This window comes from Podarcis muralis, chromosome 16, assembly GCF_964188315.1.
Source record: "Podarcis muralis chromosome 16, rPodMur119.hap1.1, whole genome shotgun sequence".
Classification (NCBI taxonomy): Eukaryota; Metazoa; Chordata; class Lepidosauria; order Squamata; family Lacertidae; genus Podarcis; species Podarcis muralis.
The window spans coordinates 18,707,102-18,735,038 of record NC_135670.1 but is presented as its reverse complement, the minus strand read 5'-3'; the positions used below and the strand labels follow the sequence as shown (position 1 = coordinate 18,735,038).

The 27,937-nt window shown below is 50.0% G+C and overlaps 3 protein-coding genes across 8 annotated transcripts in view; 2 read left to right on the top strand and 1 right to left on the bottom strand.

Moving 5' to 3' along the window:
• SIPA1 (signal-induced proliferation-associated 1) overlaps positions 1–3,743 on the top strand; it is a 37,733-nt gene extending 33,990 nt beyond the window's left edge. For all 6 annotated transcript variants that reach the window (XM_077920877.1, XM_077920872.1, XM_077920874.1 and 3 more), the window contains one exon: positions 2,157–3,743. In XM_077920877.1, the coding sequence (XP_077777003.1) occupies positions 2,157–2,309 (153 nt within the window). In that variant the 3' untranslated portion in view covers positions 2,310–3,743. The remainder of the gene's footprint in view (positions 1–2,156) is intronic.
• A 2,754-nt stretch (positions 3,744–6,497) lies between these two features.
• Positions 6,498–8,432, bottom strand: LOC114586377 (insulinoma-associated protein 1b-like). Its single transcript, XM_028709754.2, has one exon. The coding sequence runs from the start codon at positions 7,993–7,995 to the stop codon at positions 7,138–7,140; it is 858 nt and encodes a 285-aa protein (XP_028565587.2). The 5' UTR covers positions 7,996–8,432; the 3' UTR covers positions 6,498–7,137.
• Positions 8,433–20,616: 12,184 nt separating this feature from the next.
• LTBP3 (latent transforming growth factor beta binding protein 3) overlaps positions 20,617–27,937 on the top strand; it is a 47,010-nt gene continuing 39,689 nt past the window's right edge. The window contains exon 1 of the mRNA XM_077919974.1: positions 20,617–21,240. Coding sequence (XP_077776100.1) covers positions 20,955–21,240 — 286 coding nt within the window. The 5' untranslated portion in view covers positions 20,617–20,954. The remainder of the gene's footprint in view (positions 21,241–27,937) is intronic.

Genomic DNA, 27,937 nt, shown 5'->3' with positions numbered 1-27,937 from the left:
ATTATGCAAATCTCAAGTTCTGGTGTGCATTTGAATTGCTCCCACAAAATTCCAAGTCTGGAGGCACCCAGAGTCTTTGCCCTCCTGTAGGCAACAGCCCTTTGGGTATTTGAAGAATTCTGCTCAGTCTTTACTTCTCCAAACTAAAGATGCCCAGTTTGTTCAATATTTCCTCATGGGACTAATTCCTCCCCTGAACCAGTTTTAAATCATACAAGGTATTGTACCTGAGGCACATGTCACTGGCTGCTTCTCCAGTCTTGAGGAACGGGTACATCTGCTGCAGCAGCTTGTTCTGTGAAAAAGCCTACCTGGCCATAGCTATATGTTATCTCAGGGGCAAGCGAGCACAAGGTAGTTCAGGATCTATTGGTGGATATATGGGGGATCAGCCAGCGTTTTTCATTCCCAAAAACAGCAACAACTAAAACAACTACCCCACCACCATAAATAAATAAAAATAGGTTGCTGAGAAAGAAAACTTGGGGGGAAAACTGGGTTTTTGTGAAAAAGGGCTTGTGGACTTGGCATCTATGCTGATGCTGAGCACAAATTCCTGGCCTGCGTTTGTCCTCAAAAGGCACCTTGCCCCTTAAGTCTTGGTGTACTTCCATCCACTTCCTGAGCTGCAGTTGTGCACCTGATTCTGGTTGGTAGACCTCAAGACCTCAAGATTCTGGTAGAACAAGCAAGTAGGTCCCACAAGCCCAAAGGCTGCTCAGCCCCTGTGTATAAATCTGTGTATAAATAAATGCAGATAGAATGAAACCTTTGCAGTGAGGGAACTGCCCATAATCTTCATCCCCCCCCCCCCACTTCAAGCCCTGCAGAAAGCCATCAGATTTGTTCATGAATGTGAACCATGAATTCTTCCCTTCCCATTTTCCTTTAAAAATCATTCTGAAAGGAGGAGGCTTCCTCTTAAAATAGCTTGGCATCCACCTATAACACCCTCACCCCCGGGTATGTGTCATTATCAGGACTCGCTGCCCAAACTCAGACATTGCAGACTGTCTGGTTTTCCTCCCTTCGTAGAGATGTGGGTTTCCTTGTTTATTTTTTAGTCATGCCATGTGGAACTTTCTCCTCAGCAATGTCTGAATTAATGAGGCCTCACTAGAACAGTTTGTGGGGTATTGCCTACAAAACCTCCAGCCACAATGCATTTATTAATCTCTGAGGTGCTGAAGAAACTCCTGAGCAGTCTTGCTGGAACAGATCAGTCCAGTTGTCATTCAGGAAGCATTTTCTATCCAACAGGTTCCATCCTTATCCCCCCCCCCCCCCCGCCACTCTGGTGGGCCTAAGTTGACAGGTGGGTAGTGCCACCTTGTTGTCAATCACCTAATGCCATAGTGACATCAGGTGACGCTGCATTTTGAGGCCTCAATTGTTTGCACTACAAAGCCTAGTGTGGGGCTGTTTGAAAGCCCTTTTCGAAAGGCTCCTGGTGGTTGGGAATGTTTCCAGCCTGGAACAGAATGCTGAAGGAGAAGGGGGCCTAATGGAGCTCCTGGGGGCCGAGTGTTCCTCTAACAAGACACAGCAAACAAGGAAGAGCACTGTCTTCCCACCCCCTCAAGTGCTATTTATTTATTTATTTATTTGTTGAATCCTCACCCAAAGGAGCCCTGGGCAGCAAACAATAGAATGGTGAAGCAATACAATTAAATACAAATTTATTTATTTTATTTTTTAAAAAAAACATTTAAGAGCATCTATTTTAAAAGTCAGCTAATAATTTCAGGGTTGCTGGGAGCAGTATCTTTTGGCCATCAAAAGCCTGGGTGAGCAGGAACGGTTTAAAATTCCTCTGGAATGTTACACTGATGCAGAAGACAAGATGCACCTCACTGGGGAGGGTGTTCCACACATTGGGACCCGCCACCGAGAAGGTCCTGCTGCGAGTCAGCATCATCCGGAAGACACACTGCACCAACAGCAGCAGCAGGATCTGCTGTCTAGGCATGCGACAGGGTCTCTCTTGAGGATCTCGGCGAGTGTGTGGCTTCATATGGTCAGATGCAGGCTTTAATTGTTGCAGCAACAGCAGCCTTGTCCCCTCAGCCTCTAGATGGATTAGAACCAAGCCAGCGTAATGGGATGGAGCCCCTGATGTGTTTCTGAGTTTCCTTTCTTCCTTGTTTGTCCTCCAGGAGAAGGCTGAAAAGGCGGCGTTGCAGGCGGAAGTGCAGACCCTTCAAGAGAACACCCAGCGCTTGAAGGAAGCGTCAGAGACGGCGGCAGCTCAGCTCAGCCAGGTCACACAGATGCTGGGTGGCCCCCCAACGCCTCCCCACTGCCCTTGAGGCCCTCTGACCTCACTCACACCTTTGGGGGCCTAGGAGGGGGTAGCTGGTGCTCTCTCTCACTCCCTCGTTACTTGGAGCACAACAGAGACTTTTGACAGGCTGTTCCATTACAACGTGCTCCTGCCCCCCCCCCACTTAAGCCCTCCCTCCGCTAGCCTTTGATGTGGCTAGTGCTACAGCTCTCACCACTTGGTGGGGGGGGTGTTGTATATTCCCAGAATGGGGGGTGGTTGGGTGGAAGCTGAGGTTTGGGGGCCCAAAGGACACAGGGCTCCACTGGCCACCTTGGGTGAGGTGGAACTCTTTGGGCCCCTGTTACTGAACAGGTTGCACCTATCAACCAAGGCTTGCCACCCAGTTCCTTTCAGGGGCTACTGCCCCACCCCCTTTCCCAATTAATTTGTGCACCAGCCTGTAACCTTAGTTTGGAGCCATACAAGCCTCCTCTCCAGGGTGGGGTTAGGGGTGGGAATGGTTGTCTTGTTGAGCATCTTTTTTAATTTTTTTAAAAACCGAATTACGATTTTGGACCCTGGACTTTTCTTGCCACCAGCCCCCGTGGAAATGCCACCCTTGTGGTTCCATCGGACAAAATAAAATAAAATAAATTCACCAGGCAATAACTGCAGATCGCCTTTGAGGAAGGGGAGAGTGTGACATGCCCAGGTTGACGATTTGCCCTGGGCAGAGGTGTGTACAGTGGTGGTGCTGGAGGGAGAAGGATTGAGCAAACCTTCCCTCGCTGCCTCCATTCCCTCCCTCCCTCCCTCCTCCTCCCCCCAACCCATCCCAGCACTGATTTGGGACTGCACAGGGGGCTTCCTGCCTGATGGAGGCCTTGGCCCGCATGCCCGTTAACTGTGAAGTTTTTGAAAGCTGTGACACAAGCCCTGCTCCCTCCTTGCCCTGTGTGGTCCTCATTTCCACCTCTTCTTGTAACCCATCACAGATTCTTCCTAGGTGGGGGCAAGACAATCCAGCTTGCTGTTTTATCTCACCGCCTCCAGTGGTGCTACCCATTGCTCCCCCCTCCTCCAATTCTGCCAGGGGTAGCCAACGTGACGCCCTCCGGTTGTGGCGGACTCACACCTTCCCTGACTATTGGCCATGCTGACTCAGGCTGGTTGGAGCTGAAAGCCCCAGCAAGATCCAGAGGGCAGCTCGTTGGCTATCCTGATCTTGGCCCACCCCACCTTGAGAAGCAAGAGGAGGTGGGGCACCCTTCTCCCCCTGTGCCGTTTTGTGTCTGTGTGTCCTGTACATATTTTTCCTTCCTTCCTCCTTGGACCAAGGTTAAGAGAGGCGAGGGGAGGTGGGGAATCTTGTTGTCCGTCTGTCTTCCCCACCCCAGCCTCCTGCCTGGATTTGAACTGAATGTACAGACTAGCCGTGGCCCTCCTTGTGCAATAAAGTCTTTGGTCTGCAGCCACATGCCGTGGGCTCCTTTGTCGTCCTTGCTGGCAACTTTTGGGGAAACGGGGGGGGGGGGCCTGGAAAAACAAGGGGTGGGGTGGGGGGTGGGTGTGCATGTGCATGCTGCTGGTTAAGCTGAGGGGAGGAAGTGGGGGCACGGTTTCTGTGATTCCATCTAGATGAGCTGCCCCCTCCATTTTAACTCACGTTTCTCCTTTTGTGTCTCTGCGTTCTCCCCACCCACCCATATCCGCTGATATCAGAGCTAATGCTCCCTATAATTCCGGGTAGTTTGCTTCCGGATGGAGAACAGAAGCCACTTCCTTGCTTGTCCAGACTCGCTCCTTTTAGGAGACTTGCAGTTAGTGGTTTTGTTCCTTCCTTCCTGGCTGTATAATTAAGTGGGCTAAATCTTAGGTTTGGCTGAGGACATTTCATAATCAATATAATGGACTCTGCCTGGGTGAGTCCTTCGCCCGCCCACCTGCCCTGCTCTCTGACCCCTTAAGTGTTTTCCCTTCTGCTCCCTCTACTCATTCGCTCTTCTCAGCCTACGGCTTGTTCTCTTCCTTTCTGCTTAGCCCCCCTGTCTCTTTGTTCTTTGCTCTACCTTCTTCCTGGGTCCTCTTTCTGCTAGTCCTCAGTCACCTTGTCTCCCTAGCTTTCTCTTTGCCAAGGCCCATTCTGCCTATCTTCAGGCCCTATGGATGGGGCTCCCACCCCCCAGCCCTCATGCAAAACGTGTCTTTACTCTCAGTGGCTGCAGTGTGTGTCAACCTTCTATTGTCAGCAGCTCCCTCTGAGCAGGTTTCATGTCAGCACAGCAATGTGTCTGTGCGCAACCCGCAGCTTTATTTTGTGGATTGCCATTGCGTCTTTTGTTTTCTTTTAAAGCATGGGGGCGAGGCTACTCTTCATGCACAGCAGCGCCTTTGACAAAGACCACGTTTTGTAAGTGGGGAAAGTATGCAAGATTCCGGCCTGCACAGATCTCTTTGTTGTGCCCGTTGGAAGAGTCCAGCAGCTGCCAAAGGCTTCACAGGTCCTTTCGCCAAGAAAAAAGTGGAGTGGCTTAAAAAGATGTGGCTTAACACACATCGCCTCAGAGTGTAGCGTGAATGAAAGGGGCCAATTCAGCAGATCAAAGAAGAGGCAGCTGCTTCTGAGGTTTGGGATCCTTGCCCATTCAAGTGTGTGATGTGGTCAGCTTTCTCGGAACCTCAGCGTTTGCTTAGATGAAGTTCCACTTGTGCCCACAGAGGGCCACTCCTGAGGATGGGCTCACCTGGACTGTGTGAGGGCTGCCCTTCTCTCTATGGCACACACTATAATCATAAAGGGTCACAGCTGGCATTCTTCTATGATATGTCACTGGTGAAGAATGCTTGTGGGAAAGGAACACCCTTTCGGAGAGCATATGTATCTGTGAGAGAGAGAAGACCTTCATGCCCCTTTCACAACTTTGCCCTGAGCTTGAAGGGACAAGCTGTACATTTACAAAGTGCATTCTGTCGAGGATTCGTAACAAGCTATCAGCCTGATCCAAGCGGTAACCTTTCTGTAATGCCAGGGCTTAGCGAAGTGATAATAAACAAGTGCCCCTGAGCAAGTGCAGACAGCATGCCATGCTGCTGAGTAAACACACACACACAGTATTTGACATTAAAAGAAAGGAGAGAGCCCAAATAAAGGCTGTGCCCTCCCTTTCCCAAGCTCAGAGTATCCTTTGCTGTTAGAAAAGTTCAGGACGCCATTTTTAAAAACTCTGAAATCATGACCAATTCTGAGCATATGGAGAGGGACTTTCCACCTCTTCCCCCCTCATAATGAGCAAAGGTCTTTCAAACAAGGCAAAGGAGGGAGGGACCTACCCCCTCCCACCTTTTTAGGACACCATCCAGCTTGTGGGTGGTGCTACAGGGGAGGCTGGAGGTGTAGGACGACACAAATGCAACCCAATGACAGTGCATTAAACAACACGAAGAACACACACCCCGGTTTGTGCACACACCATTGTTCAGCAGCAAGGAGGGTGTTTCACAAGGCAGCTTAGTATGGTGTAATTACACTCAAATCATTGTTGTGCACCCAGTCTGATGGGCTAAAGGGAGCATCACCCTTTGCAGAGCAAGCCAACAGTGCTCTGATTAACCTTACTGGACTCTGTGCTTACTGGGGTAGAATAATTTGAATGGGCTTCCCAGCTTTGTGAAAGTGCTGCTCTAGAATGGACTAGGAGTTTATGGATAAGTGCATATTTCTCCTAACTCAAGCCCAGTTTACACATGGGAGGTGGCAGAGTCCTGAGGCTCTAAGTGCTTCCAAGAATAACGCATGTGGAGTGATCGTGTTTTGGAACAATCTCCCATGCAAAGAAAAGGCTCCCTGTCAGCAGAAAAGTAGTGCATCAGCAACAGGCTTAGGCAGGAATGTTCGTTGCTAATGACTTTTTCTTACTTGGAGAGAATAAATAAATAATTAAATAAATAAAAACTTTCCCCAATCTGCAACCAAACCTAAGGGGTACAATCTGTTTTCATTAAATGCGCCAATGCTTCAGGTATGAAGTTTCACCCATGTTAATTGATTCTGTGACATTCTGTATGGATTAACGAATCTGAAATCAAAACAGCAGATTTGTTTCTGAATGTATTCCAAACACATTTGGAAGAAAGCCACGTGGTTTCACAAGCATGTCTACCACCTCTGGCAATGAGACACCATGTGTCCAATAATGCAAAACTCTTACACAGAAAGAGAGGAGAGACAAGGCAGGTTGGCGTTTTTGTTTTTTCCAAAACGCTTCTTTTACTATCACACAATCACAATCTCAAATTCCAGCTGTCGGCATTCTCACTAATACCCACTTCCTATTCCCTTGCACCCTGAAAACCACACTGGAAGATCAGTTCTTCACTGGAAGATGCCTCTTGCATTTCGGTCTGTTCATGGGGAGGCTGTACATGCCGGGACACTGCACAGTTTCAGCTGGAAGCTGGGAACTGAGAAAGTCGAGATTGTCTTTGTAATCTGGCGCCACAGTTCTTAGTTCAGGGTCCATGCAAGAATCCGTTGTGAAGTGCAACAGAAGTTCTGCACTCTGGCTCCCAGCAAATAAAACATTACATTTAGGTCCCCCGCAAAGGCCGTAGCAGCTTCAGAGTCACACTGAAAAAATCATCGAGAAAAGGTGCCAGCCTTCGGATCACACAGAAGTTCGTTTTCTGTCCTGCAGACTGCGGGTGATGGAGAAAGGCCGGTGGCACAACAAGGGTGCCTGGCTAGCCCTGGCTCCCCAATCCGGGCAGCTGGGGCAGGGGCCTGTGGGGCCAGGCCTTGGCAATGCTGTCCCCCCCCCCCTTCTCAGCACTCTCTGAGAGGGCGTCCTCGATCCCGGTCCTGGCGGGGTTTCTCAAAAGGGTTTCTTGGGCCAAGGGGCGAGATTGCCGCGGAGGCACTGGCTTTCGGACAGCACCTGCCCTCCGGCGCTGTGCAGAGCCAAGTGCTTGCCAAGGTAGGCCCGGCGGCGGAAGCGCTTGGGGCAATGCGAGCAGCAGTAGCTCCCTTCGGCGGCGCCGGGGTGGGGCAGGGCCCCCCGGGGCGCGTTGCCCGGCTCGGGGCTCTCGTTCTCCTTGGTGGTGCCCCCCGCGTGCCCGCCGCCTCCGCCCCGGGGCTTGTGCCAGCGGCGGTGGGAAGCCAGGTTGGCCGGGCAGCTGAAGGCCTTGCTGCACTCGTGGCAGCGGTACTCGACGCGGGCGATGCGGGAGCAGCAGTGTTGCGCCAGGGCCAGCGGGCCCGGGTAGGACTCCTGGCACAGCTGGCACACGAAGGCGCCCAGCAGCACCACTGCCCCTCGGGCAGGGGCAGCGCCGCCACCCCCGACGGCCTTCTTCGCGGGCGCCAGGGCGCTGGGCTGCTTAGCCGACGGCGCGCAGGCCGACCCGGTGCCCAGAGCCTGCGAGGCGCACGTCGGGGCGGACGCGCCCGGGGCCGGCGACCCCGAATGGAGGCCCCCTCGCTCCAGACAGCTGCCCAGCGTCGCGGCGCTTCCCGCCAGGCGCAGGGGGCCAGGCCCTGGGGCGGGGCAGTCCGGCAGCCCCCCGGCCCGGGGCAGCTTCCTTGGGGCGGAGGAGGGCAAGGCCAAGGCCCCGCCGGGGAGCAGCAGGCCCGACGGCACCCCGCCGCCATCCACCTCCTTCTGCGGGGTCCGGATCCGGTAGGAAATGGGCGCTTCTCGACGCGTCCTCTTCACCAGGAACCCCCGGGGCATCTTGGGCGGCTCGAAGGAGGGCGGAGAAGGGCGCTGGCGCTTAGCCCTTGGGCACCAGGGGCCTGGCACGGCGGCGCACGTCGAGGGGGCTGCTGGCACCTGTTGCTGCTTTGCGGGCCCTGCAAGAGGAGAGGCTTCCAAACTTGGCGCAGGGGCTCTCCCGCTTGGCGCGTCCGCTCAGGCTTTTGTTAGCCGAGGCTGCTGCTGCTGCTGGTGGCGACGTCGGCGTCTCTTGCCCGTGCCCGCCGTCGTGTCTTCAGCGCGGAGCCAGCTGGCCTCTGGGAGCAAGCACGGCGGCTGCCCCGCTCTATAAAGGCCCGGGCGCCTATTGTGCTGGCTGGAAGCTGCAGATGGCTGGTGCGGGGCAGCCAATGGGCGCTGCGCTGGTTGCGTGGCTGCGGGTCCCGTGGGGGCGAGCGGCAGATGGGAGCACTGGCCCTGGCGCGTGGGCCCTGCCATTATGCAGATTGGGGGCAAGGGGTGGCACACGCCGGGCCGCCACAAAAGGGGGGTGGGCTGCGGGCTGATCCCCCAGGGAGGCTGACAGCATCAACGGGCCAGGCAGGGCGGGCGGGCGGGGGTCTGGGGGAAGGTTAACCCTTTGCTGGGCCTTTTTGGAAAGGCAAGAAAGACGAACAAGAGACAGCGGGCAAATCTCAGTTAAGCCTGCAAAGCCCGTTTTTTCATCCACTGCTAAAAGCAACGGCCGGAGGAGAGGAATCGGCTTAGTTAAGGGTGTATGAATTTATTTGGCTGGAGAGCCAGCTCTCCTCGGTGGCTTGGAGCAAGTTCACATCAACACTACAATTGCCATTTGATAGAGCCGGTAGGTAAAGTGCTTTTAAAACGATGCCACCTTTGGGTCAGAAACCCCATTTTCTATTTCAGCTTCACTGCTGACAACAAGGAGGTAAGGGACCCTTGTTGCATTCATGCATTATCTTTATCTACATGATTCTCTCCCCCAGACATAGGAGCCAACTTCGAGGGGCTGAGGTCCCTTTGCTTCCCCAATAAAATATTTAACGGGGCTGCCCCCAAAGTTGATGGGCATTGCCATTCAAATACGTAGTGTGTGCGCGCAAGTGTGTGCCGTGTCATGTGATCAGTTATGCGGGGTGGGGCTTACCTGCCCCCTCCAATATTTTATTAAAGTTGGCACCCCTGCCCCCAGACCTCTCTTTCCCATATATATATATATATATCACATCACACATATGCACAGTCAGACACACATGCATATATCAAAAATACATGAGTTAGCATGACTGAAAGTTTCCCCAATGTGAGAAGCACCCTCTGCTCCAGCATTTATTGCTTACAGAGGAAAGGGCACTCTGCATGTGATCAAAAACATTTTAATAAATATGTTTTATTGCAGGACATGTTTTGCAGGTTGAAATGTGCTGCTGAAAGCAAGTCCTTGGGCCCAACTCAGCTGCTTGGAGTGGAAGCTGCTTTATACATACCTGCTCTGACAGAGAGCAGGAACTCTCCAGAAGGACATCGATCCCACCATCACCATCAAGGGATTGAACCTGGGAGCTTCTGAATGCAAAGCAGGTGCTTTGCCACTGAACTCCCGAGGAGATATTAATAAACGCAGCAATATTTGTCTGTGGATAGCAGTGGCGGCCGTGTCCCAGTCTATGACTGTAAATGAGTGACCTCGCTTCCTGGAGGGAACTTGTAAGTGGCCGCTGAAGGTTTGTTTGTGGTCCTCCTGGGAGGGGCACGACACCTCTGTCAGTTCCCTTCCCTTGCCATCTTGGGTGGGAAGAAGCACATGCCAGCCTTTCAGAGCCCTCCAACTCCCCTGCCCTCGCCCCAGCCCAGACCAGATACACCATCTAGGGCAGCCTACCATCGGCCACTGTCATCTGTTGGTGGGGCCAGGTCTGGCCTTCTAGAGGCCTCAGGAGGGGCAGCATGTTCTGTGTGTAGTCATTCCAATATTTTCACGCACTGCCTGCTAAATAAATGAAGGTGGTTGTAAGCATGGGGCGGGCAGGGAGGTGCTGACCTGGAGCCTCTGAGCATTGCATGTATGCAGCTGAGCATGAAAATCCATGGGGATGGAGAACGGGGACACTGAACACTTGCACCACTATAGAGCTGGAGGCTGTCTTCTCCCTGCAAAAAGTGCAGTTTTCCAGTGGTAGAGCCCAGCTCAGTGGTACAGCCCAGCTCTGCATGCATACAGAGGCGGAGCAAGGTAAATTGGTACCCGGATGCGAATTTTTTTGTTGTCACCCCGCCCCCCCCCGAAATTATTAAAAGAATGAAAAATAAGATACTTGCAGTTAACAGTGTTATTTTCTGGTTTATTTACATTGTGAGCATAAGCTCTTAAAACTCTTTCCCCCCAACTTTGAACTAGCTCCCCTCCAAAAGTTTAAAGCTAAACTGCTTGCCAATTATACAAAGATTGCAAAGGGGGGGAGAGGGGAGTCAGAGCGGTCTTGCCCAGTCAGGGGCTTGCGCGGTAGTGGCAAATAGATAACTCCGAAGCAATGACCCTGGCCAAGGGCGCGTGGGCGCAGGACGGAGAGAACCCAGAAAACTTAACAGACCCACTCACAAAATACAACGGGCTGACCACAGCATACACGACCGTAACAAAAACAATAGCAACTGTAGCCTCACTCCAGGAAAGGCACGCGAATGTAACAACACAATGGTAGCAGCAGTAGACTCGCTGAAAGAACGGCACAGGAACGTAACCCTGTTCAGCCCTGTTCAGGGAAGTTTTTAATCTGTGATATTTTACTGTATTTTTGGTTTCTATGGAAGCAGCCCAGAGTGGCTGGGGAACAAATAATAAATTACCAATTAAAAGTAACAGTAGCTACACTCGCAGAAAGATGCACGGACGTAGCAGAATAAAAGTAGCAGGAAAGAGGCGTTTAAGATAAGAGGCTTGAGAATTAAATGCTTGAAAAGCAAGGAAAGCTAAGGGGGAGCGGTGGCGGACGGGTCCGATTCCCGAGAGGAAATGCGCCGGCGGGCGGTTTGCCGTTCGCAGTTTTGGCGGCGTGATGGCAGCGCGCTGCCCCCCAAAAGATGGAGCCGGGAGCGGCCCGCTCCCCCCGCCCCCCTTGCCCCGCCCCTGCACGCCTAAGATCCCACTTCAATCCTTTGCATCTCTAGCTGAGGCTCCAAATATGTTGTGCACTTGATGGTCTTCCCCAATCTGCAAATTTCCAGTGGGAGTTCCAGTCCACCTGGAGGGTACCAGGATGGAGAAGCATGATGGGCGAAGCCAATAAGGTGCCCTCTAGATCACAGCTTTCCAAACTGTGTGTCGTAATACATTAGTATGTCGGCTGCAGTGTGTAGCTGTGTTGTGCAGACGCTTCCCACACTCGTCCCAGGGCTGGAAAGAGGTTAGTTTAACCTCGTTGGCTAGTAAAACTGAATTACTGTGTCGCGAAATAATGCATGTCCAAAAAGTGTGTCACCAACATGAAAAGTTTGGAAAGCTCCGCTCTAGATGCCGTTGGACTCCAAGTCCCAGCACCCCTAGCCACTGGCTCAGCTTGCTGGGCCTGATGGGACTTGTAGGCTAGCAACATTTTGAGGGCACCATATTGGCTACCTTTTGTATAGGCAATACAGTATTTGTTTAGGTGTGCCGGTGGTACGAATCAGTATTTGGCAGCTTCCTATGTTCGGCTCTGAACCGCATAAGGAAGGAATTGCAAACCCCAACTGATCCCTGTTCTAAACCCAACCTGCTTTGAGCCAGGACTACTACTTTTCATTATTTTTAGACCATCCCTCATACCATATTGGCAGTGTGCAACAACGTTTACAGAAGGGATAAAGTGCCCTGCCCTTGCTGGAACTCCTCCTTTCATGTGCACTCTCAACTCTAGCAAGTTATGATCGTGGTGAGAGTGCTTCTAAGCATGTGCAAAGCGTCTTTTCTTCAGCACTGGGTGTCCACATATACATGGGGCAAGGAGATCCCAGGTTTCTAAGTGTAGAAATTAATCAGTGGATAAGGGAAGTGGAAATCTAGCCCCAGGTTCTGGGTAAGGGGGTTATTTATAGAATGTAAAGTTGCCCCTGTTCCTCCTGAACACCAAAGGGATTCCTCTATTAGGATAGCCAGTCACTGCATCACTGGGGGGGGGGGGAGGATAAAAGAGGGTGAGGATTGCATCCCCTTTGCAAATGCTAATTTACATGCATCGATGCACATTTAGAAACAATTTCTGTAATTTAAACAGAAATGCATCTCGCCATAGTGGGGAAGACTGTGACCAGGTAAGCTGTGTGGTGCCTGCCTCGTCTGCTGTCCAGTGTTGCTAACTGTGGATGGGCAACTTAAGAGTCATTCCCCGCTACTCTGGCTACCCTTTATCTTTGATTTCTTTAAAAACCGGTTCTTATCTTTATCTGTAAACCACTTGGAGTCCCCGTCAGGAAAAAAATGTGGGGTATAGATAAATATCTAACACACACACGCGCGCGCGCACACACACACACACACACACACACGTGTATATGTATATGTACATGTATATGTATATAGGTTTGGACCAGGCAGGATTTTATCTGGAAGCTATCTTCTGGCAGTGCCAGCCCTTCAGACAGAGAACTAAAGTATTTCTTGGTAGCCCCATATCTCACCGTGCTCAGGCGCCTCCTAGATGTCTCTGTCTAGGAGGCTCAATCTAGGAGGCCCATAGAATTCGACAGTGGTCCGAGAATCCTGCCCTCTCCTCTGGTTTGGAATAAGCAGCAGTCCTTCCAGTCCAATACTGGGTATCTGTCACAGTACTGTCTAAGGAGTGTTGCCCGCGTGTGCGGAGGAGCCCTCTTTGCACACACACCCTTTATTTGAAATGCTCCGAGGGCTTAAGCTATGCCCTTGCACACAGATTCCGTGGTGCTTTGAGGTCTCAAAGGTAATACCAGGTCGGCTGTTCTTGTTGATTTTCTTTGTAATAGATGCAGTCACAATAGCGGTGTGGTGCACACTGTCTGCACGCCCTACATTTAAAGCAAGCAAAGCCAAGCCACCGTCTCGAGAATCCTGGTAACTGTTGTTCACCCATCACAGACCTACCATTCCTGGCAGTTCCCAGGATTCTTGGGGGGTTGGAAATGTGCTTCAAATGTGCTCTTCCACAGTTTCTCTGTATGAAACGTCTCCGGGATTATTTTCAAAGCAGTTGCGGGGGGTGTTTTTTGTGTGCACTTCTTTTAAAAATAAGCTTCCCTTGGCTACCCCCAGGTATTCATTGGGCAAGGAGGAAAGAAACCACCACCTAAACACATGTGCCCATGTGCTCGTGCGCACACGCACACACACACAGGCAGGCAGGCAGCCGTGGGGAGGGGGGGTGGGGGGGTAAGGCTTCAATTGTCCTTCCGAGTTTTTCAGCTGTGCCTTTGCTCATTGTATGCAGGAAGCGCAGTTGGTCTTGGATCTTTGCACACACTGCGGGGACAACCCGTCCGCCCCCCCTCCTTTCTGCAACCTTGCCCCCTGCTCCCTAGGGGTGGGGGCAGGCCAGGCCAGGCCTCCTGGCACATTGAGATTTGCAGCATCCCTTCCCCCCCCCCGCCCCCCAGGAACACAAGGGAGTGTGTCTGAAAAGCACAGACACGCGCCTGCCTTGACCTCCCTAACCCCCATCTCCATAAAGCTGCAAGGCCCCCTTGCAGATGCCAGACAATGGGCCCCCCTCCCCAGCGCAGCACCACCACCACCGAGGAGCTGTCTGTGGTTAACCCGTTAGGGTCCGGATCCGGGAGGAAGGGGAAGGAAGATACTGCTAGAGAAGTGGATAAAGAAGGCTGAGGTGTGAGAGGTGCCTGGATTATAGGAAGCCTAAAGTTAAAAGGCGAGTCAACCCAGCTCTCTTCTTGGGACGAGTTGCGGCAGCTTCTGTGAGCAGCTTGCCCCTCTGCAAAAAATGCCCTTTGAGGTTTCCTTCTCACATTGAACCCCAGTTTTCTGATTGGGGTATACCCAATACAGGTGAGCAGCACAGCCCCTCTTCCAGGTTATGCAGCCTCCCCAGGCCTCTTGAAGCTGCCCTTTTCTTCCACCCCATCAGCCTGCCTTCCTGCCTTCCTGCCTACCTGCCTGCCTTCCTCCTTCCTTCCTTCCTTCCTTCCTTCCTTCCTTCCTTCCTTCCTTCCTTCCTTCCTTCCTTCCTTCCTTCCTTCCTTTTTGCCTCCTCATTTTCCTGGCTTTTGAACATGCCTCCCCCCCCCCTTTTTGTGTAGTTTCTGAACAACTGGAAGGGGAAGTAGTTTATTGGATAATCATCATCATCATTATTTTTAAAGAAAACTCTTCTCCTGGTTATGTGGCTTGAGGATAAGAAGCTGGGGGGGGGGAGTGCCTTCTGCTCTGTGTTTGTGTGTAGCACACTAATGTCAGAAAGTAAGTGCTTTCACTTGCTTTCTGGAACAGTAGTTCTATTGTTCTATTGTACAGTACTTAAAAACAAACAAACCATACCTCTCTGCATACTTATTTAAGGGGAATCCCATCACATCCACTGGTGTCTTCCTTCTGAGTAGGGCTGCATAGGACAAGGGAATTGGAGATAGCTATGATGAAAATTTAAACATGGCAGTCTTTATTTCAGATTAGTCAGGCCAGGACACTTTTGCATTTGGCTCAACTCATCATGGGTCCTGGCTATGCCCTCTTAGCCATCTTGTGTGGCACCTTTCAAGACTAATTTAGACTGCAATTCTGTAAATACTTGTTGTTGTTGCTGTTTAGTCATTTAGTGGTGTCCGACTCTTCGTGACCCCGTGGACCAGAGCACGCCAGGCACTTCTGTCTTCCACTGCCTCCCGCAGTTTGGTCAAACTCATGTTTGTTGCTTCGAGAACACTGTTCAACCATCTCGTCCTCTGTCGTCCCCTTCTCCTTGTGCCCTCCATCTTTCCCAACATCAGGGTCTTTTCCAGGGAGTCTTCTCTTCTCATGAAGTGGCCAAAGTATTGGAGCCTCAGCTTCACAATCTGTCCTTCCAGTGAGCACTCAGGGCTGATTTCCTTCAGAATGGATAGGTTTATCTTCTTGCAGTCCATGAGACTCTCAAGAGTATCCTCCAGCACCATAACTCAAAAGCATCAATTCTTCTGCGATCAGCCTTCTTTATGGTCCAGCTCTCACTTCCATACATCACTACTAGGAAAACCATGGCTTTAACTATGTAAATACCTAGCAGGGAATAAATCCCCATGGAGTTCAGTGGGGCTTACTTCTGAATAATGTACAGCTTCTTTGGCATGAACCCACATTAGAAATGGCGATAGCCGAGACCCCCTTCTGAAACAAAGTAAGGCTCTTTGGTGCTAAGTATTAATTGAACTGTAATGATTGCTGCCCTTATGAACTGTTGTTTAGTGGTCTGTTGTTGTTTTAATGGATTGTGTTTTTCTAAAATAAATGAATAAAACTGCAGTGTTTAAGTGTCCACTGTTTCTTCACAAAGAGAGAACCAGGATTTGGCCACCCCCGCCATGACTTCTTAGTAAGCCCTACCAATTCCAGGGGGCACCAGATACCACTGGGCTTATTGGTGTTTCGTAATATTTGGATGTATCTACAAATATGCAGAAAATATTGTGCTTACCTTAAGGTACATGGTGTTACAAAGTCACCTGCTCTCTAGGGCAGATGGCCCCAACCTGGCACCCTCCAGATGTTTTGAACATACACCTCTTTCTCACAATGGCTTCTAATATCCCTGACCTTTGTCTACACAGTACTAGCTAGGGTTGATGGGAGTTGTAGTCTTCCCAGGTTGGGGGAGGCTGCTCTAGGGAGAGGAAACTAGCCCCTCCCCCCAACTACTAAGATGTAACTTAGTTTATGGAGCGCAAACAGCTTTAAACCTCTCTCCCTGTCTATCCTGTAGTAGTCTCACTCAAGCTGCAGTCTGGAGAGGAAAGTTTGCTCCTTTCCCAAAACATCTCTCGCCTCTTAGGGGAGCTTCCAGCTATTTCTTTCTTTTTTTTTTTTAATATTTTTTATTACGTTTCTTTTCATAATTTTGTACATTCCAAACAATACAGAATAAATCAAATACAAGAAACAATTTTTGAATTTTTTTAACAAAAGAAAAAGAAAAAAAAAACCATTGTACTTCCCCACACCTTCCAAATCTGCATTATTTGTAATATCAATGTCAGCAATTTGTTACCTTATTTCAAACCTTGTTACAACTTTCAATTATTATGTATCCGTATTCAATATATTGTATCTCAGATTTGATACCTTTAAAATAAACATAATATGTTTGGTTCATTTTGTCCTCTTTTCTCTTTTATCACTTATTTTGCCATTTGCTTAATCATATTTGCTAAAGCATAACATTTCCAATAACATGCACTATCTTAGGGTTCATACAACTTATAATATTTTTGCAAGTAGTCTTTAAATTTTTTCCAGTCCACCTCAACCGATTCCTCATCCAAATCTCGGATTCTGCCGGTCATTTCAGCTAACTCCATGTAGTCCATCAACTGCGTCTGCCATTCCTCCAACGTGGGTAAATCTTGTGTCTTCCAGTTCTTTGCGATGAGTATTCTTGCTGCTGTGCTAGCATACATAAACAACGTTCTGTCTTTCTTTGACACTTTCTGGTCCACCATGCCCAGCAGGAAGGCCTCTGGTTTCTTAGGGAAGGTATACCTAAATACCTTTTTCAATTCATTATAAATCATTTCCCAGAAAGCCTTCACTTTTGGGCAGGTCCACCAGAGATGAAAGAATGTCCCTTCTGCCTCCTTACATTTCCAACATTTATCATCAGACAGGTGATATATCTTAGCTAGCTTGACTGGGGTCATGTACCACCGGTATATCATTTTCATAATATTTTCTTTCAAGGCACTACATGCCGTGAATTTTATTCCGGTGTTCCATAACCTTTCCCAGTCTTCAAACATAATGTTATGTCCAACATCCTGTGCCCATTTTATCATGGCAGATTTAACTGTCTCATCCTGTGTATTCCATTTAAGCAGCAAGTTATACATTCTCGATAATATCTTAGTCTTTGGTTCTAGTAGTTCTGTCTCCAAATTCGATTTTTCCACTTGGAAGCCAACTTTTTTATCCATTTTAAAAACCTTTTGAATTTGAGCATAATGTAACCAGTCTCGCACCTTATTTTTTAGTTTGTCCTGGCTCTGCAGCTTCCAATTGTCTCCAATTTTTTCAATTATTTCCCAATATTTCGGCCAGTAGGCCTCCATATTGGGCCTTTTTCGAGCCTTGGCCTCCATCGGTGATATCCACCTCGGGGTTTTGCTCTCTAACAAGTCTTTATATTTCATCCAGACTGCAAAAATTGCTTTTCTGACAATATGGTTTTTGAACAATTTGTGAACTTTAACCTTGTCATACCATAAATATGCATGCCAACCAAAAGCATTATCAAAACCTTCCAGATCTAGGACATCAGTGTTTTCTAGCAAGAACCAATCCTTCAGCCAGCAGAAGGCTGCAGCTTCATAATATAACCTCAAGTCCGGCAGGGCAAACCCTCCTCTTTCTTTCGAGTCAGTTAGTATTTTAAACTTTATTCGAGGCTTTTTGCCCTGCCAGACAAACTTAGATATTTCCTTCTGCCATTTTCCGAAACATTCCACTCTGTCCACGATCTGTAGGGTTTGGAACAGAAATAACATTTTCGGCAATACATTCATCTTTATAGCTGCAATTCTACCTAACAAGGAAAGTTTCAGTCTTGACCAAATTTCTAAATCCTTTTTGATTTCCAGCCAACATTTTTCATAGTTATCTCTAAATAAATTCAAGTTTTTGGAAGACAAATAAATCCCTAGGTATTTCACTTTTTTAACCACATTTAATTCTGTTTCTCTCTGGAACCCCTCTGTTTCTGTAGATGTCAAATTCTTGGTCAGAACCTTAGTCTTTTGTTTGTTCAACTTAAATCCCGCCACCCGACCAAACTCTGCTATAAGTTCTAGAACTCTTTTTGTACTGGGTTCTGGCTCCTGTAATGTTAAAACTAAGTCATCTGCAAAGGCTTTCAATTTATATTGTTTCACTCTGACCTCTATCCCTTGTACCAACCGGTCCTCCCTAATCATGTTCAGCTTCCAGCTATTTCTGAGTCATTTTGCAGAGGAACTCAGGGCCCATCCACACCCCAGCTTAATGTGGACCCCTCTGTCCTTTTTTAATTCCCAATTGTCCATATAACTGGCACTGGAGACAGCTGCTGTCCCCAACTTTCTCCTGCTAAATCCGGAGTTTCCCCATCCTTGGAAAATCCAAAAATGAAATCTGCTCCACTTTAAAAGTGCTCCTACTAGTTTTCCATGGGTGCCTTTGTCCCCCCCCTTTTTTTTAAAGTGGGTGTTTTTGAGGTGGAGCAGATTATGCAGAGTTGCTTGAAACAGCAAACAGTGGAAAAGGGAGAATGGACATGGAAACTTCGGTTAAAATCTCATCCAAATATAAACTGCTCAGGGATGGGCTGCCAGTGGACAAACTGAGATTATGCAAAGTGTGGATTTTGTGGGCAAGTTTGGATGGGCCTTTGGTCATGTTACTAGGAAGCAGCCCAAAAGAGCCAAGAGTCTTGAGGGATGCACCTGATGTTGGTCAACAAACGCTTAACAATTAAATGACTTAGTCTTTCAAGATGCTGGAAGATTTTTGTTGTTGTTCTTGAAGAAGCAGGAGACCTTTGGAGGGTAGCAGGTGGTAGAGCTGAATAAATGGCATTCACAGCCAGAGATGCATTAGAGTATCAGAGTGGAGACAGAAGCCCATGGAGGCGCTGAGTGATGGGCTTACTTGTGAGTCACCTTCACCACTTGACTCTCCAGCCTTGGTTGGCCCTATTTAAACTGGAACAACGAGGACATTGAAAGGAACCTACACACATACTTTAATATACAGTGGTACCTCTGGTTATGTACTTAATTCATTCCGGAGGTCCGTTCTTAACCTGAAACTGTTCTTAACCTGAGGTACCCACTTTAGCTAATGGGGCCTCCCACTGCTGTCGTGCCACCGCCTTCCACTGCTGTCGTGCCACCGCCAAGCGATTTATGTTCTCATCCTGAAGCAAAGTTATTAACCCGAGGTACTATTTATGGGTTAGCAGAGTCTGTAACCTGAAGTGTATGTAACCTGAAGCGTATGTAACCCGAGGTACCACTGTACTTAAGCGTGGTTCCCTAACCATGCTGCCCAAAATGGTGGCATGCAGGGAACAGCAATGGTCGCTTTCCCCAAGTTATCAACCCCTTTTTTGTGACTGGGCCTAAGACTTCAGTCAGGCCATAGACCTATCTAGGCCAACATGATGTTCTCACAGTGGCTAACCAAATATGGGAAGCCAACAAGCAGCACGGGAGCGCCATGGTGTTCTCATGTTCCCTAGCCTATGGTATTCAGAGGCAGGTTGCTTCTGTTCCCATTGTTAACCTTCTCTCTTCCATGATTTTGTCCAATCCCTTTCGAAAGCCGTCCAAGATGGTGGCCATCACAACTTCTTGTGGCAGGAAGTTCTGTATTTCATCTATGTGCTGGCTGTTTCCAGGACACCTGCCCAAATACAAAAGAGAGAGAGAAAAGACTCATTCTATCCAAGAGTCAAGAAAAATTAAATCAACCCCTCCAAAAAACATTCCTAAACTGAATGAGCCTTGAGGAAGAAGACATTCTGTGAAGCTTCTTCCACAATATTTGCTGTAAAAACTTTCTGGAAACAACGGAAGGCATTTTTGTTTCCAGAAAACTTTTCCAGGTGGATAAGGTCTCATTCTTAGGTGTTCGTTTTCTCTTGTTTCTAAAAGCCTCTATACAGCAGTTAAAAGTATTGTTTTAAATATTATTTATTCATTGTTTGCTTGTTTGTTTTCATTTACATTGCACCTTTTCTCCAAGGAACTCAAGGTGGTGAGATGGTTCTCTCCCTCCCTCATTTAATCCCCACAGGAACCCTGTGAGGTAGGTCAGGCTGAGAGATGGTGGCTGGCCCAAGGTCAGCTGGCTGGGGCTGATGGGAGCTGTGGTCCAAAACACCCAGAGGGCACCAAGTTGGAGAATGCTGCTCTCACCACTAAACCACGCTGGTAGAATGCCTTAACCGTTTTACGACATTTTAGTTGCCTTTTACGATATGTTTGCAAATCAGCTTGAGAAAAATCGACCTGCGAAAGGCGACTCTCAAACAAACGGATAAAATGAAAGACGGTGCCGGATGACTGCCTTCACTTCCAGATGAAGTCAGCCCACCCTGCTGCGTCTGGGGACCCTCCTGCGTAGACCCTCCTGGAACAGGGCTCTGGACTTCTGCCACAGTCGCGGGTTCGATCCCCAATACGGGCCACCTGCATATTCCTGCAAGGGGTTGGACTAGATGACTCTCGGAGTCCCTTCCAACTCCACGACTCTACGGGTTCATGGATCCTACGATTCTATAGAAGTCCTACTGCTGGCGCCGCTGCCTGGCTCCTTCGTCAACCTGCCCTCCTCCTTCTCCTCCTCTGATGTTCCTTTCTTCCTTCCTTCCTTCCCTCTCTTTCCCGCGCCCCCTGTCGGCCCGTCCCGTCGCGGTTCCCTTCTCCGGCCGGGACCCGCCTCTCCTCTCTTCTCCTGCCGCCGGCTCCGCGTCTCTTGGCGGCGCTCCCAGATTCCTGCCCCCGGCCGGAGATTGGCTGCGAGGCGAGCGGAGCGGGCCCGTCGGGGCGCGCGTTGCTCTCCAGCCTTGGCAGCGGCGGCCGGGAAGGCGAGCCGCCTCCGCTCCGCTTCGCCCCTCCTCTCCTCCTCCTCCTGCTTCTGCTCCTCCGGGGCTCGCCTCCCCTCCGCTCCAGCGGCTCCCTCGGCCGCCTCGCGCGCAGCTTTCCGCGGGGCGCCCCGTAGGGGCCAGGCGAGAGGCGCGCCGCGCTCCTCCGCGCCGGGCTTGGCCTGCGGGCCGCGGGATGCCAAGATGCCCTGGCGGGGGCTCGCCGTGCTGTGGGTGCTGGCGCTGGGCTGCCCGGGCGCCGCCGACTCCGCTTCTGCCGCCGCCGGCGCCTCCTCGTCGTCGGCGGGCCCCTCGGAGCGGACGGCGCTGGCGCGGGAGCGCTTCAAGGTGGTCTTCGCCCCGCTCATCTGCAAGCGGACGTGCCTGAAGGGCCAGTGCCGCGACAGCTGCAAGCCGGGCAGCAACATGACCCTCATCGGAGAGAACGGGCACTCCATGGACACCCTCACGGGCTCCGGCTTCCGCGTGGGTGAGATGGGCCAACTCTTCTCCCCCCCACTCCAAGGAGGGCGGGAGAGGGGCCAGGGAAAGGCTGGGGAGGGGGCCCTTGGGGAGTTGCTGTTCCGGAGTAAGTCACCCACTTGCAAATGAAGGGCTAACGCTCCCTCCGCCGAAGCCCTTCATTTGCCCCAGATGTTGCTCAGGCGAAGGAGACATCCCCTCCTTTGCAGAAGTGCGTTCTTGGAGGTGGTCACGGGGCTCTGATGCTCTCTGGTCAATCCCAGTGCAGGAGGCAACTCACCCCTAGTGTCAGGATCCAAGCCCAAGTTAACCCGGGAAGGCGGGTTGGTGGCATAATCAGGCAAGTTGGATGCTTTTCCCAAGAAGAGATGCACTTCCTACGGTTTGTTTTTCAACATCGAGGCCAAAAGGCCTTGCCCACTTGAGGACACTTAACTTTTACGCACTTTTCCAGAGAGCATCTAGCAACACACATACACACACCACTGCCGTTGCCCCTCCCTCCCTCTGTTCTCTCTCTCTATTTCTCTCTCTCCCCCGCCACCCCATTCTTTCCTCAACTGCTTTTGGCTGGTGGAAAACCTTACCTCATGTCCCAGCCCATCTCTGGGGCCCTGGCTGCCTCCGAGTTGCAGCAGCAGATCAGAACCGTTAGCCAAGCAAATACACAGGCAGATCCAGAGGCTGCCTCGCCAAGACAAACGTGCGTGAAGAGGCCATGAAAACACTTGCTAGGTAGGGATAAACAGGAGCCCAAATGGCCTAGATAGGATTTAGTTTTTGGCCCAAGATCTCTAATGGCTATTGCCCAGAATTTGTTTTCTGTGTGCCAGTCAGAGGTGGCACACAGGGCTGCTTTAAAACGGTGGGCCACAACAACCGCTCTTTAGAAATTAAGCTGACTGCGGAGATGGCAGGACAAGTCAGCAACTGAGCTACACAAAACTCTGCCGCTTTCAGGCCAAGATTTGGGGCAGTGGGACTTGCTGCAACCTAGGAAGAGTCCTACTTCATACTACAAGTTATATAGCTGCTCCATAACTCAAACTCGTGGGTGGCCCATGAGGAGCAGGAGGAGAAAGGAACCACAATTAAGGCACAACATAAAACAATTGATATACAGGCTTTTTTTAAGTACAAGGACCAGGTTGTAAATGGTCAGGGCTAAGTCCCATTTATTCACGGTGGCCAACCAAGATGCTCCAAGGTGAGTCCGCAAGCAGGACATGGGTGCAACAGCAACACTCTCCCCATTTGCAGTTCCCAGAACTGGTGTTCAGAGGAGAGGCCTATGCCTCAAGCGGTGGAGGTGGAACATAGCCATTGTGGCCATTGTAGCCACCAATAGACTGATCCTCCATGAATTTGTCTAATTCTCTTCTAAAGCCCTCCAAGTTGGTGACCCTAACTACCTCTTGTTGGAGTGGATACCATAGATTTAACTTTGTGCTGTGTGACGATATACTTTCCTTTTGTCTGTCCTTAATCTTCCAACATTCACCTTCCTCAGATGGCTCCTGAGTTCTAGTATTACAGTATATATATATGAGAGAGAGGGGGGGGTCTGTAAATGGCTGTCAGGCATGATGTGATAAGAATTTTAAACAACAATGACAAGTGAGGCCTGCAGCAAAGTGTTGCAGCATGCTCCTTTCCAGGGTTCCCACCGTGCTTCCTCTTCTAGAATATTCCGTTTCATCTGCCCGCTTTCCTGGTTTTCTGTTTCCTTCACGCCCCCTCCTCAAAACTGTCCATCATTCCACGACCACTATGATTTTTCCTTTTCGTCCTTTTGCAAACTTACATACTTAATGGTAGTTTTTGATGACACAGACATCTTGAAATTGGCAAGCCGATAACACCAGAACACCACCACTAGCCTCATAATTTGTCTAGCCCTATTTTGAAGTGGATAAACTGGTGGCACTTGGGCAAAGAAGGGGAAACCATAAGGCAGGGGAATTGGCGCCCAGGTGAATGGAGTGCAGTTCAGTGACAGAGCACCTGCTTTGCATGCAGAAGGTTCGATCTCTTGCAAAGGGTCATGTAGGAAGCGTTGGGGAAGACCCTTCTCTGCCCAAGAACCTGGAGAGCTGCTGCTAGTCAGAGCAGACAATACTGGCTTCCTAGGCATTTTCAGTCTGAGGGTTTAAGCACCAGGATCTGTTTCTAGCCCTGGCATTCAAGTTGGCATGTGTGGTTTCAATCCACCATGAGTCCCTGAACTTCTCTTTATGCAAACCATAGGAGTCAACTCCTAGGGACTGAGGTCTCTTTGCCCCCCCCTAAAATATTTGGGGGCCGCCCCACCCCCTTCCCAAAGTTGATGGGCACTGCCATTCCTAGGCAGGCAGGCTTTGCTGACAGCAGCCTTCTCCTTTGCTGCAAAGATTTCTTTACCAGCTGGACTGGTATCTGACTGCCAAAAATCTCTCCCCCTTTTAAATCGCCTAGGGCGAAAATCAGGGTCTCTTGGAGAGGACTCTCCTTGGCAAGCGTAATCTTTGTTCAGGAGTGGAAGAGGGGAGCGGTGGAAGGGAACGTCCTTCAGCTAATGGAATCCAGAGGTGGAAACTTTGGCCTGTGAGCCCATCTCGCTAGCCAAGAGCTGGAGAGGTGGAGCCTCTGGGAGTATGCAGAGAGCGAGGGCTCCAAATCAGTCCAAGTTCTGGTCTGGTCTAGCCCAGAAGCGGCACCCCCTCTTCCCCCTTCTACATTCCGAACCTTCCCTCCTTCCCTCCATCCTGAGCATTTTGGATTTGGAGTCCTGTTTCCTTCCTAGATCGCCTTCCCACCACCCCCATGTTTTGTTTTTCTTCGCACAAAGGCTCAAGATACCCAATATGAGCCAAAAACTGCGGTGTTTGTTGACTTTCTGCAGCTTGGGAAGGAGGCCGGCCAGCGTGGGAAGGAGCCTTCCTGGCTTGGTTGATTACTCTCTGCAGAGGGGTCCCTCCCTATAACCTCTCCAGTCTGGGATACCCAAACTTTTGGGACAGCCAATTCCCCAGAAGGCATTGCCTTAGCTAGGACCGCACATTCTTAAAAAGGCTAGATAAGTATTTCAGAGCTTTTCCTGACCCTTTCAAATTTGGTTATCTTCAAGGGGAAGGACTGTAGGCCAATGTTAGGGCACCTGCTCTGTGTGCAGAAGGTGCAGTATTTGGTCTTGGCATCACTGGGTAGGGCTGGGAGAAGGCTTCCTGTCCAAAACTCTAGAGAGATGCTGCCAGTCAGAGTGGACAAGACTGAACCAGATGGGCTGATGGTCTGACTCTGCATATGGCAACTTCCAAGGTGGCTAATATAAGCCATGGACTCAGACCTCAGTAGGTAGTTTTGAGAGCATTCAGTCGACCCACGTTTTCCAGAACTGAGTCCCGCATTTGCAGAACTCAGAAGCTCACAGCTAAATGTGTTAACCAATTCCAGGGAGAAATATTGTGTCTAAGCTGAAACTGGGAAATGTGGTGTCTCTTCATTGGGTGGGGTGTGTGTCCTGGATTTGGAATAGCTATTAGTATTACAGTGGTACCTCGAGTTACAAACACTTCAGGTTACAGACTCCGCTAACCCGGAAGTAATACCTTGAGTTAAGAATTTTACCTCAGGATGAGAACAGAAATCGTGCGCCAGTGGCGCAGCAGCAGCAGGAGGCCCCATTAGCTAAAGTGGTACCTCAGACTCAGAACAGTTTCAGGTTAAGAACAGACCTCCAGAACGAATTAAGTTCATAACCAGAGATACCACTGTATTATTATTATTATTATTATTATTATTATTATTATTATTATTTACCTGCCCTTCACCAGCAGGTTCCAGAGCAGGAAACTTAAAACCATTAACAGTTGATATAGATCCCAATCATTGGAATAGATTGGGTTCTGAAAACACACATCTCAGGTGCCAAAGGCCGAGGTTAAGAAGTGTGTCTTTCCACCTAGGGGAGTCCCTCCCTCCCCTTGCAAGGCGGGTGCTGTCCTGCTGAGCTTCAGCCCTTCCCAAAAACAGGCTTGTGCCATTTTTGCTCTCCTGGCTCAGTAAAAGGCAGCTTCCTCCTCTGTCTCTGTGTCTGTGTCTCACTTTCTCCCTCTCGTCTCTTTGTTGCTGTTCTATAGCCAGCTCCCTCCCCTGACTGCTCTCCCCTTTTCCTTCTCCCCGATCATAACCTGCCATACCCTTGGCACATTCCCAGAGCGTGGGCAGGGGCAAGCTAAGGGCACTTTGCATCCGTGGCCGGGTCAGCCTCTTGGAGGACTGGTTCCTCCCAGTTTCCCACTTCCGTTCTGCAGCTGCCTCCACACCATAAAGCTTTGTCATTTCACCATCGCCGTTGGCTGGGGCCTCGTTCTCCTGGGCTCAACCCCTTGTTTTCTCTCTGCCTCTGATATTGCTCAGAGGCTATTCAGTCACCTTTTTCTCCCAGGGACCGTGGGCAACTAGAACCCTGGTTATAGGAGCCTATGAGACGGGCAGATGAGGGGTTTCATGGGATGTGCTTTGTGTTGCATATACCCTCCAACATGTCCAGGCCCAAAACCAGGACGTGCTCCTGGGCGAGTCACATGACCCACATGGGATTTCAGCCACAAAAACAGGGGTTTTGGGGGGTGAAATTGCTGCATTCAACATTGCCACCGTGCTCTCACGTGAGAAAACAGGATGTCCCGGTTTTCCCAGGATAGTTGAGGTGTATGCTATTGGAGACAGTGTGCTGCTGGGCATGTGCAGAGTGCCTTTCTTGCCACATTCAAAGCTGTGGGGCTTGAGGGCAGATTTTCTAGACCTGTAGGTGTGGGTTGAAAGTGTATTTATTGAGTGCTTTTATATCCCACTTTTTTTATCCAGGGAGCTTAAAGGAATGTGCATAGTTCTTCCTTGCAGCAACCCTGTGAGATACGTTAGGTTGAGAGCCTATGACTGGCCCAAGGTCATCCAGTGAGTGTCATGACTTGAGCCCTGGTCTCTGACCACTGCACCACCACTAAGCTCCAGCACCCCTCATTTATTAGAAGAAGTTGCAACCGAGTTGGACTGGCGGCCTGACTCTTTGTAAGGGAGCTTCCAATGTTCTGAGTATAGAAAGAAAAAAGTTATTCTCCCTCTTTAGGACTAACGGGAGGTGTAAAAAAGTTAGATTCAGTTAGCTATGGGAAGCATTTTAATTTTGTTTGTCCAGTTTGATGTTTTATATGGCATTCTCTGTTAAGGTTGCTGCTTAACGGAATAATGTTTGGAAGGTCAGGTTGTGAAAAAAAGACAGAATATCCTGTTGAGAAAAAGCCATTTTAGTTCATTTTCAGCAACTGCTGTATGTTCGTGGCTATGTTCGATGGGGCCAACACAGGTAACCAGGCTGGGGAAAGTTGCATTATAGGTCTGTGTGTGTGTGTCACAGGTTTGATCTCTGGCATCACCAGGTAAGACTGGGAATGTGCCTCGTCTATAACCCTGGGGAATTTCTGCCAGTCAGTGTTTGAAATAACAAGCTCGATAGACGAATGACTCACAAGGCAGCTCCTTTCATTTTCCAGTGAAAGGAGTTTTGATATTTGATATGAAACTTCCTGAAAGTCTGGGTTTGCCTAATCTGGGGTGTGTTCAGACTCCCTCCTCTCCCCATTTCATACAATACTGGCTTTGTGGCTGTTTCCAGAACTTCAGAAGAAATGTCAGAATTCCCAGGTTTGACTGTAGGCCCACACTTTGTAAATTGCACACATCTCCAGCTTCTCCTGATTTTATGGGATGCTATTGTTGTAGATTTTATGGGATGCTATTGTTGTAGCGGGTGGCGCTGTGGGTAAAAGCCTCAGCGCCTAGGGCTTGCCGATCAAAAGGTTGGCGGTTCGAATCTCCGCGGCGGGGTGCGCTCCCGTTGTTCGGTCCCAGCGCCTGCCAACCTAGCAGTTCGAAAGCACTCCCGGGTGCAAGTAGATAAATAGGGACCGCTTACTAGCGGGAAGGTAAACGGCGTTCCGTGTGCTGCGCTGGCTCGCCAGATGCAGCTTTGTCACGCTGGCCACGTGACCCGGAAGTGTCTTCGGACAGCGCTGGCCCCCGGCCTCTTGAGTGAGATGGGCGCACAACCCTAGAGTCTGTCAAGACTGGCCCGTATGGGCAGGGGTACCTTTACCTTTACCTTATTGTTGTAGACATTCAGCAGACAATCCAGCTTCTGAGTCAAAGAGTTACTCATGTTTATATATCCCAACCTGCCCTGTTTCCCCCTTTGGGGCTTCTCCACCCCAGGTCCCCCCCCCCCTATTTTGAGAACTTCCTTGCGGCTTGTGCCCCCACAGTCCCTGAATTGTTGGCTATGCTGCCTGGGGATGATGGGGGTTGGAGTCCAACAACATCTGGAGGGCCACAGGGTTATTATATTTTTAGATATACAGTACTGTAAGCCGCCCAGAGTGGTTGGGGAAACCCAGCCAGATGGGTGGGGTAATCATCATCACCACCATCATCATCCTGCTAGATCAGTCCAGTGGCCAATAATCTAGCATCCTGTTCTCACAGTGGCTAACAAGGTCATAGACTCACAGAATTGGACCACAAGATGCTTGTGGGAAGCCTGAAAGCAGGACCTGAGCTCAACAACATCACACCCCTCCTGTGGCTTCCAGCAACTGGTCTTCAGAACCACCACTGCCTCTTTCTGTGGAGACAACACTAGTAGCCAGAAGTGGTGGTAGCAGAGA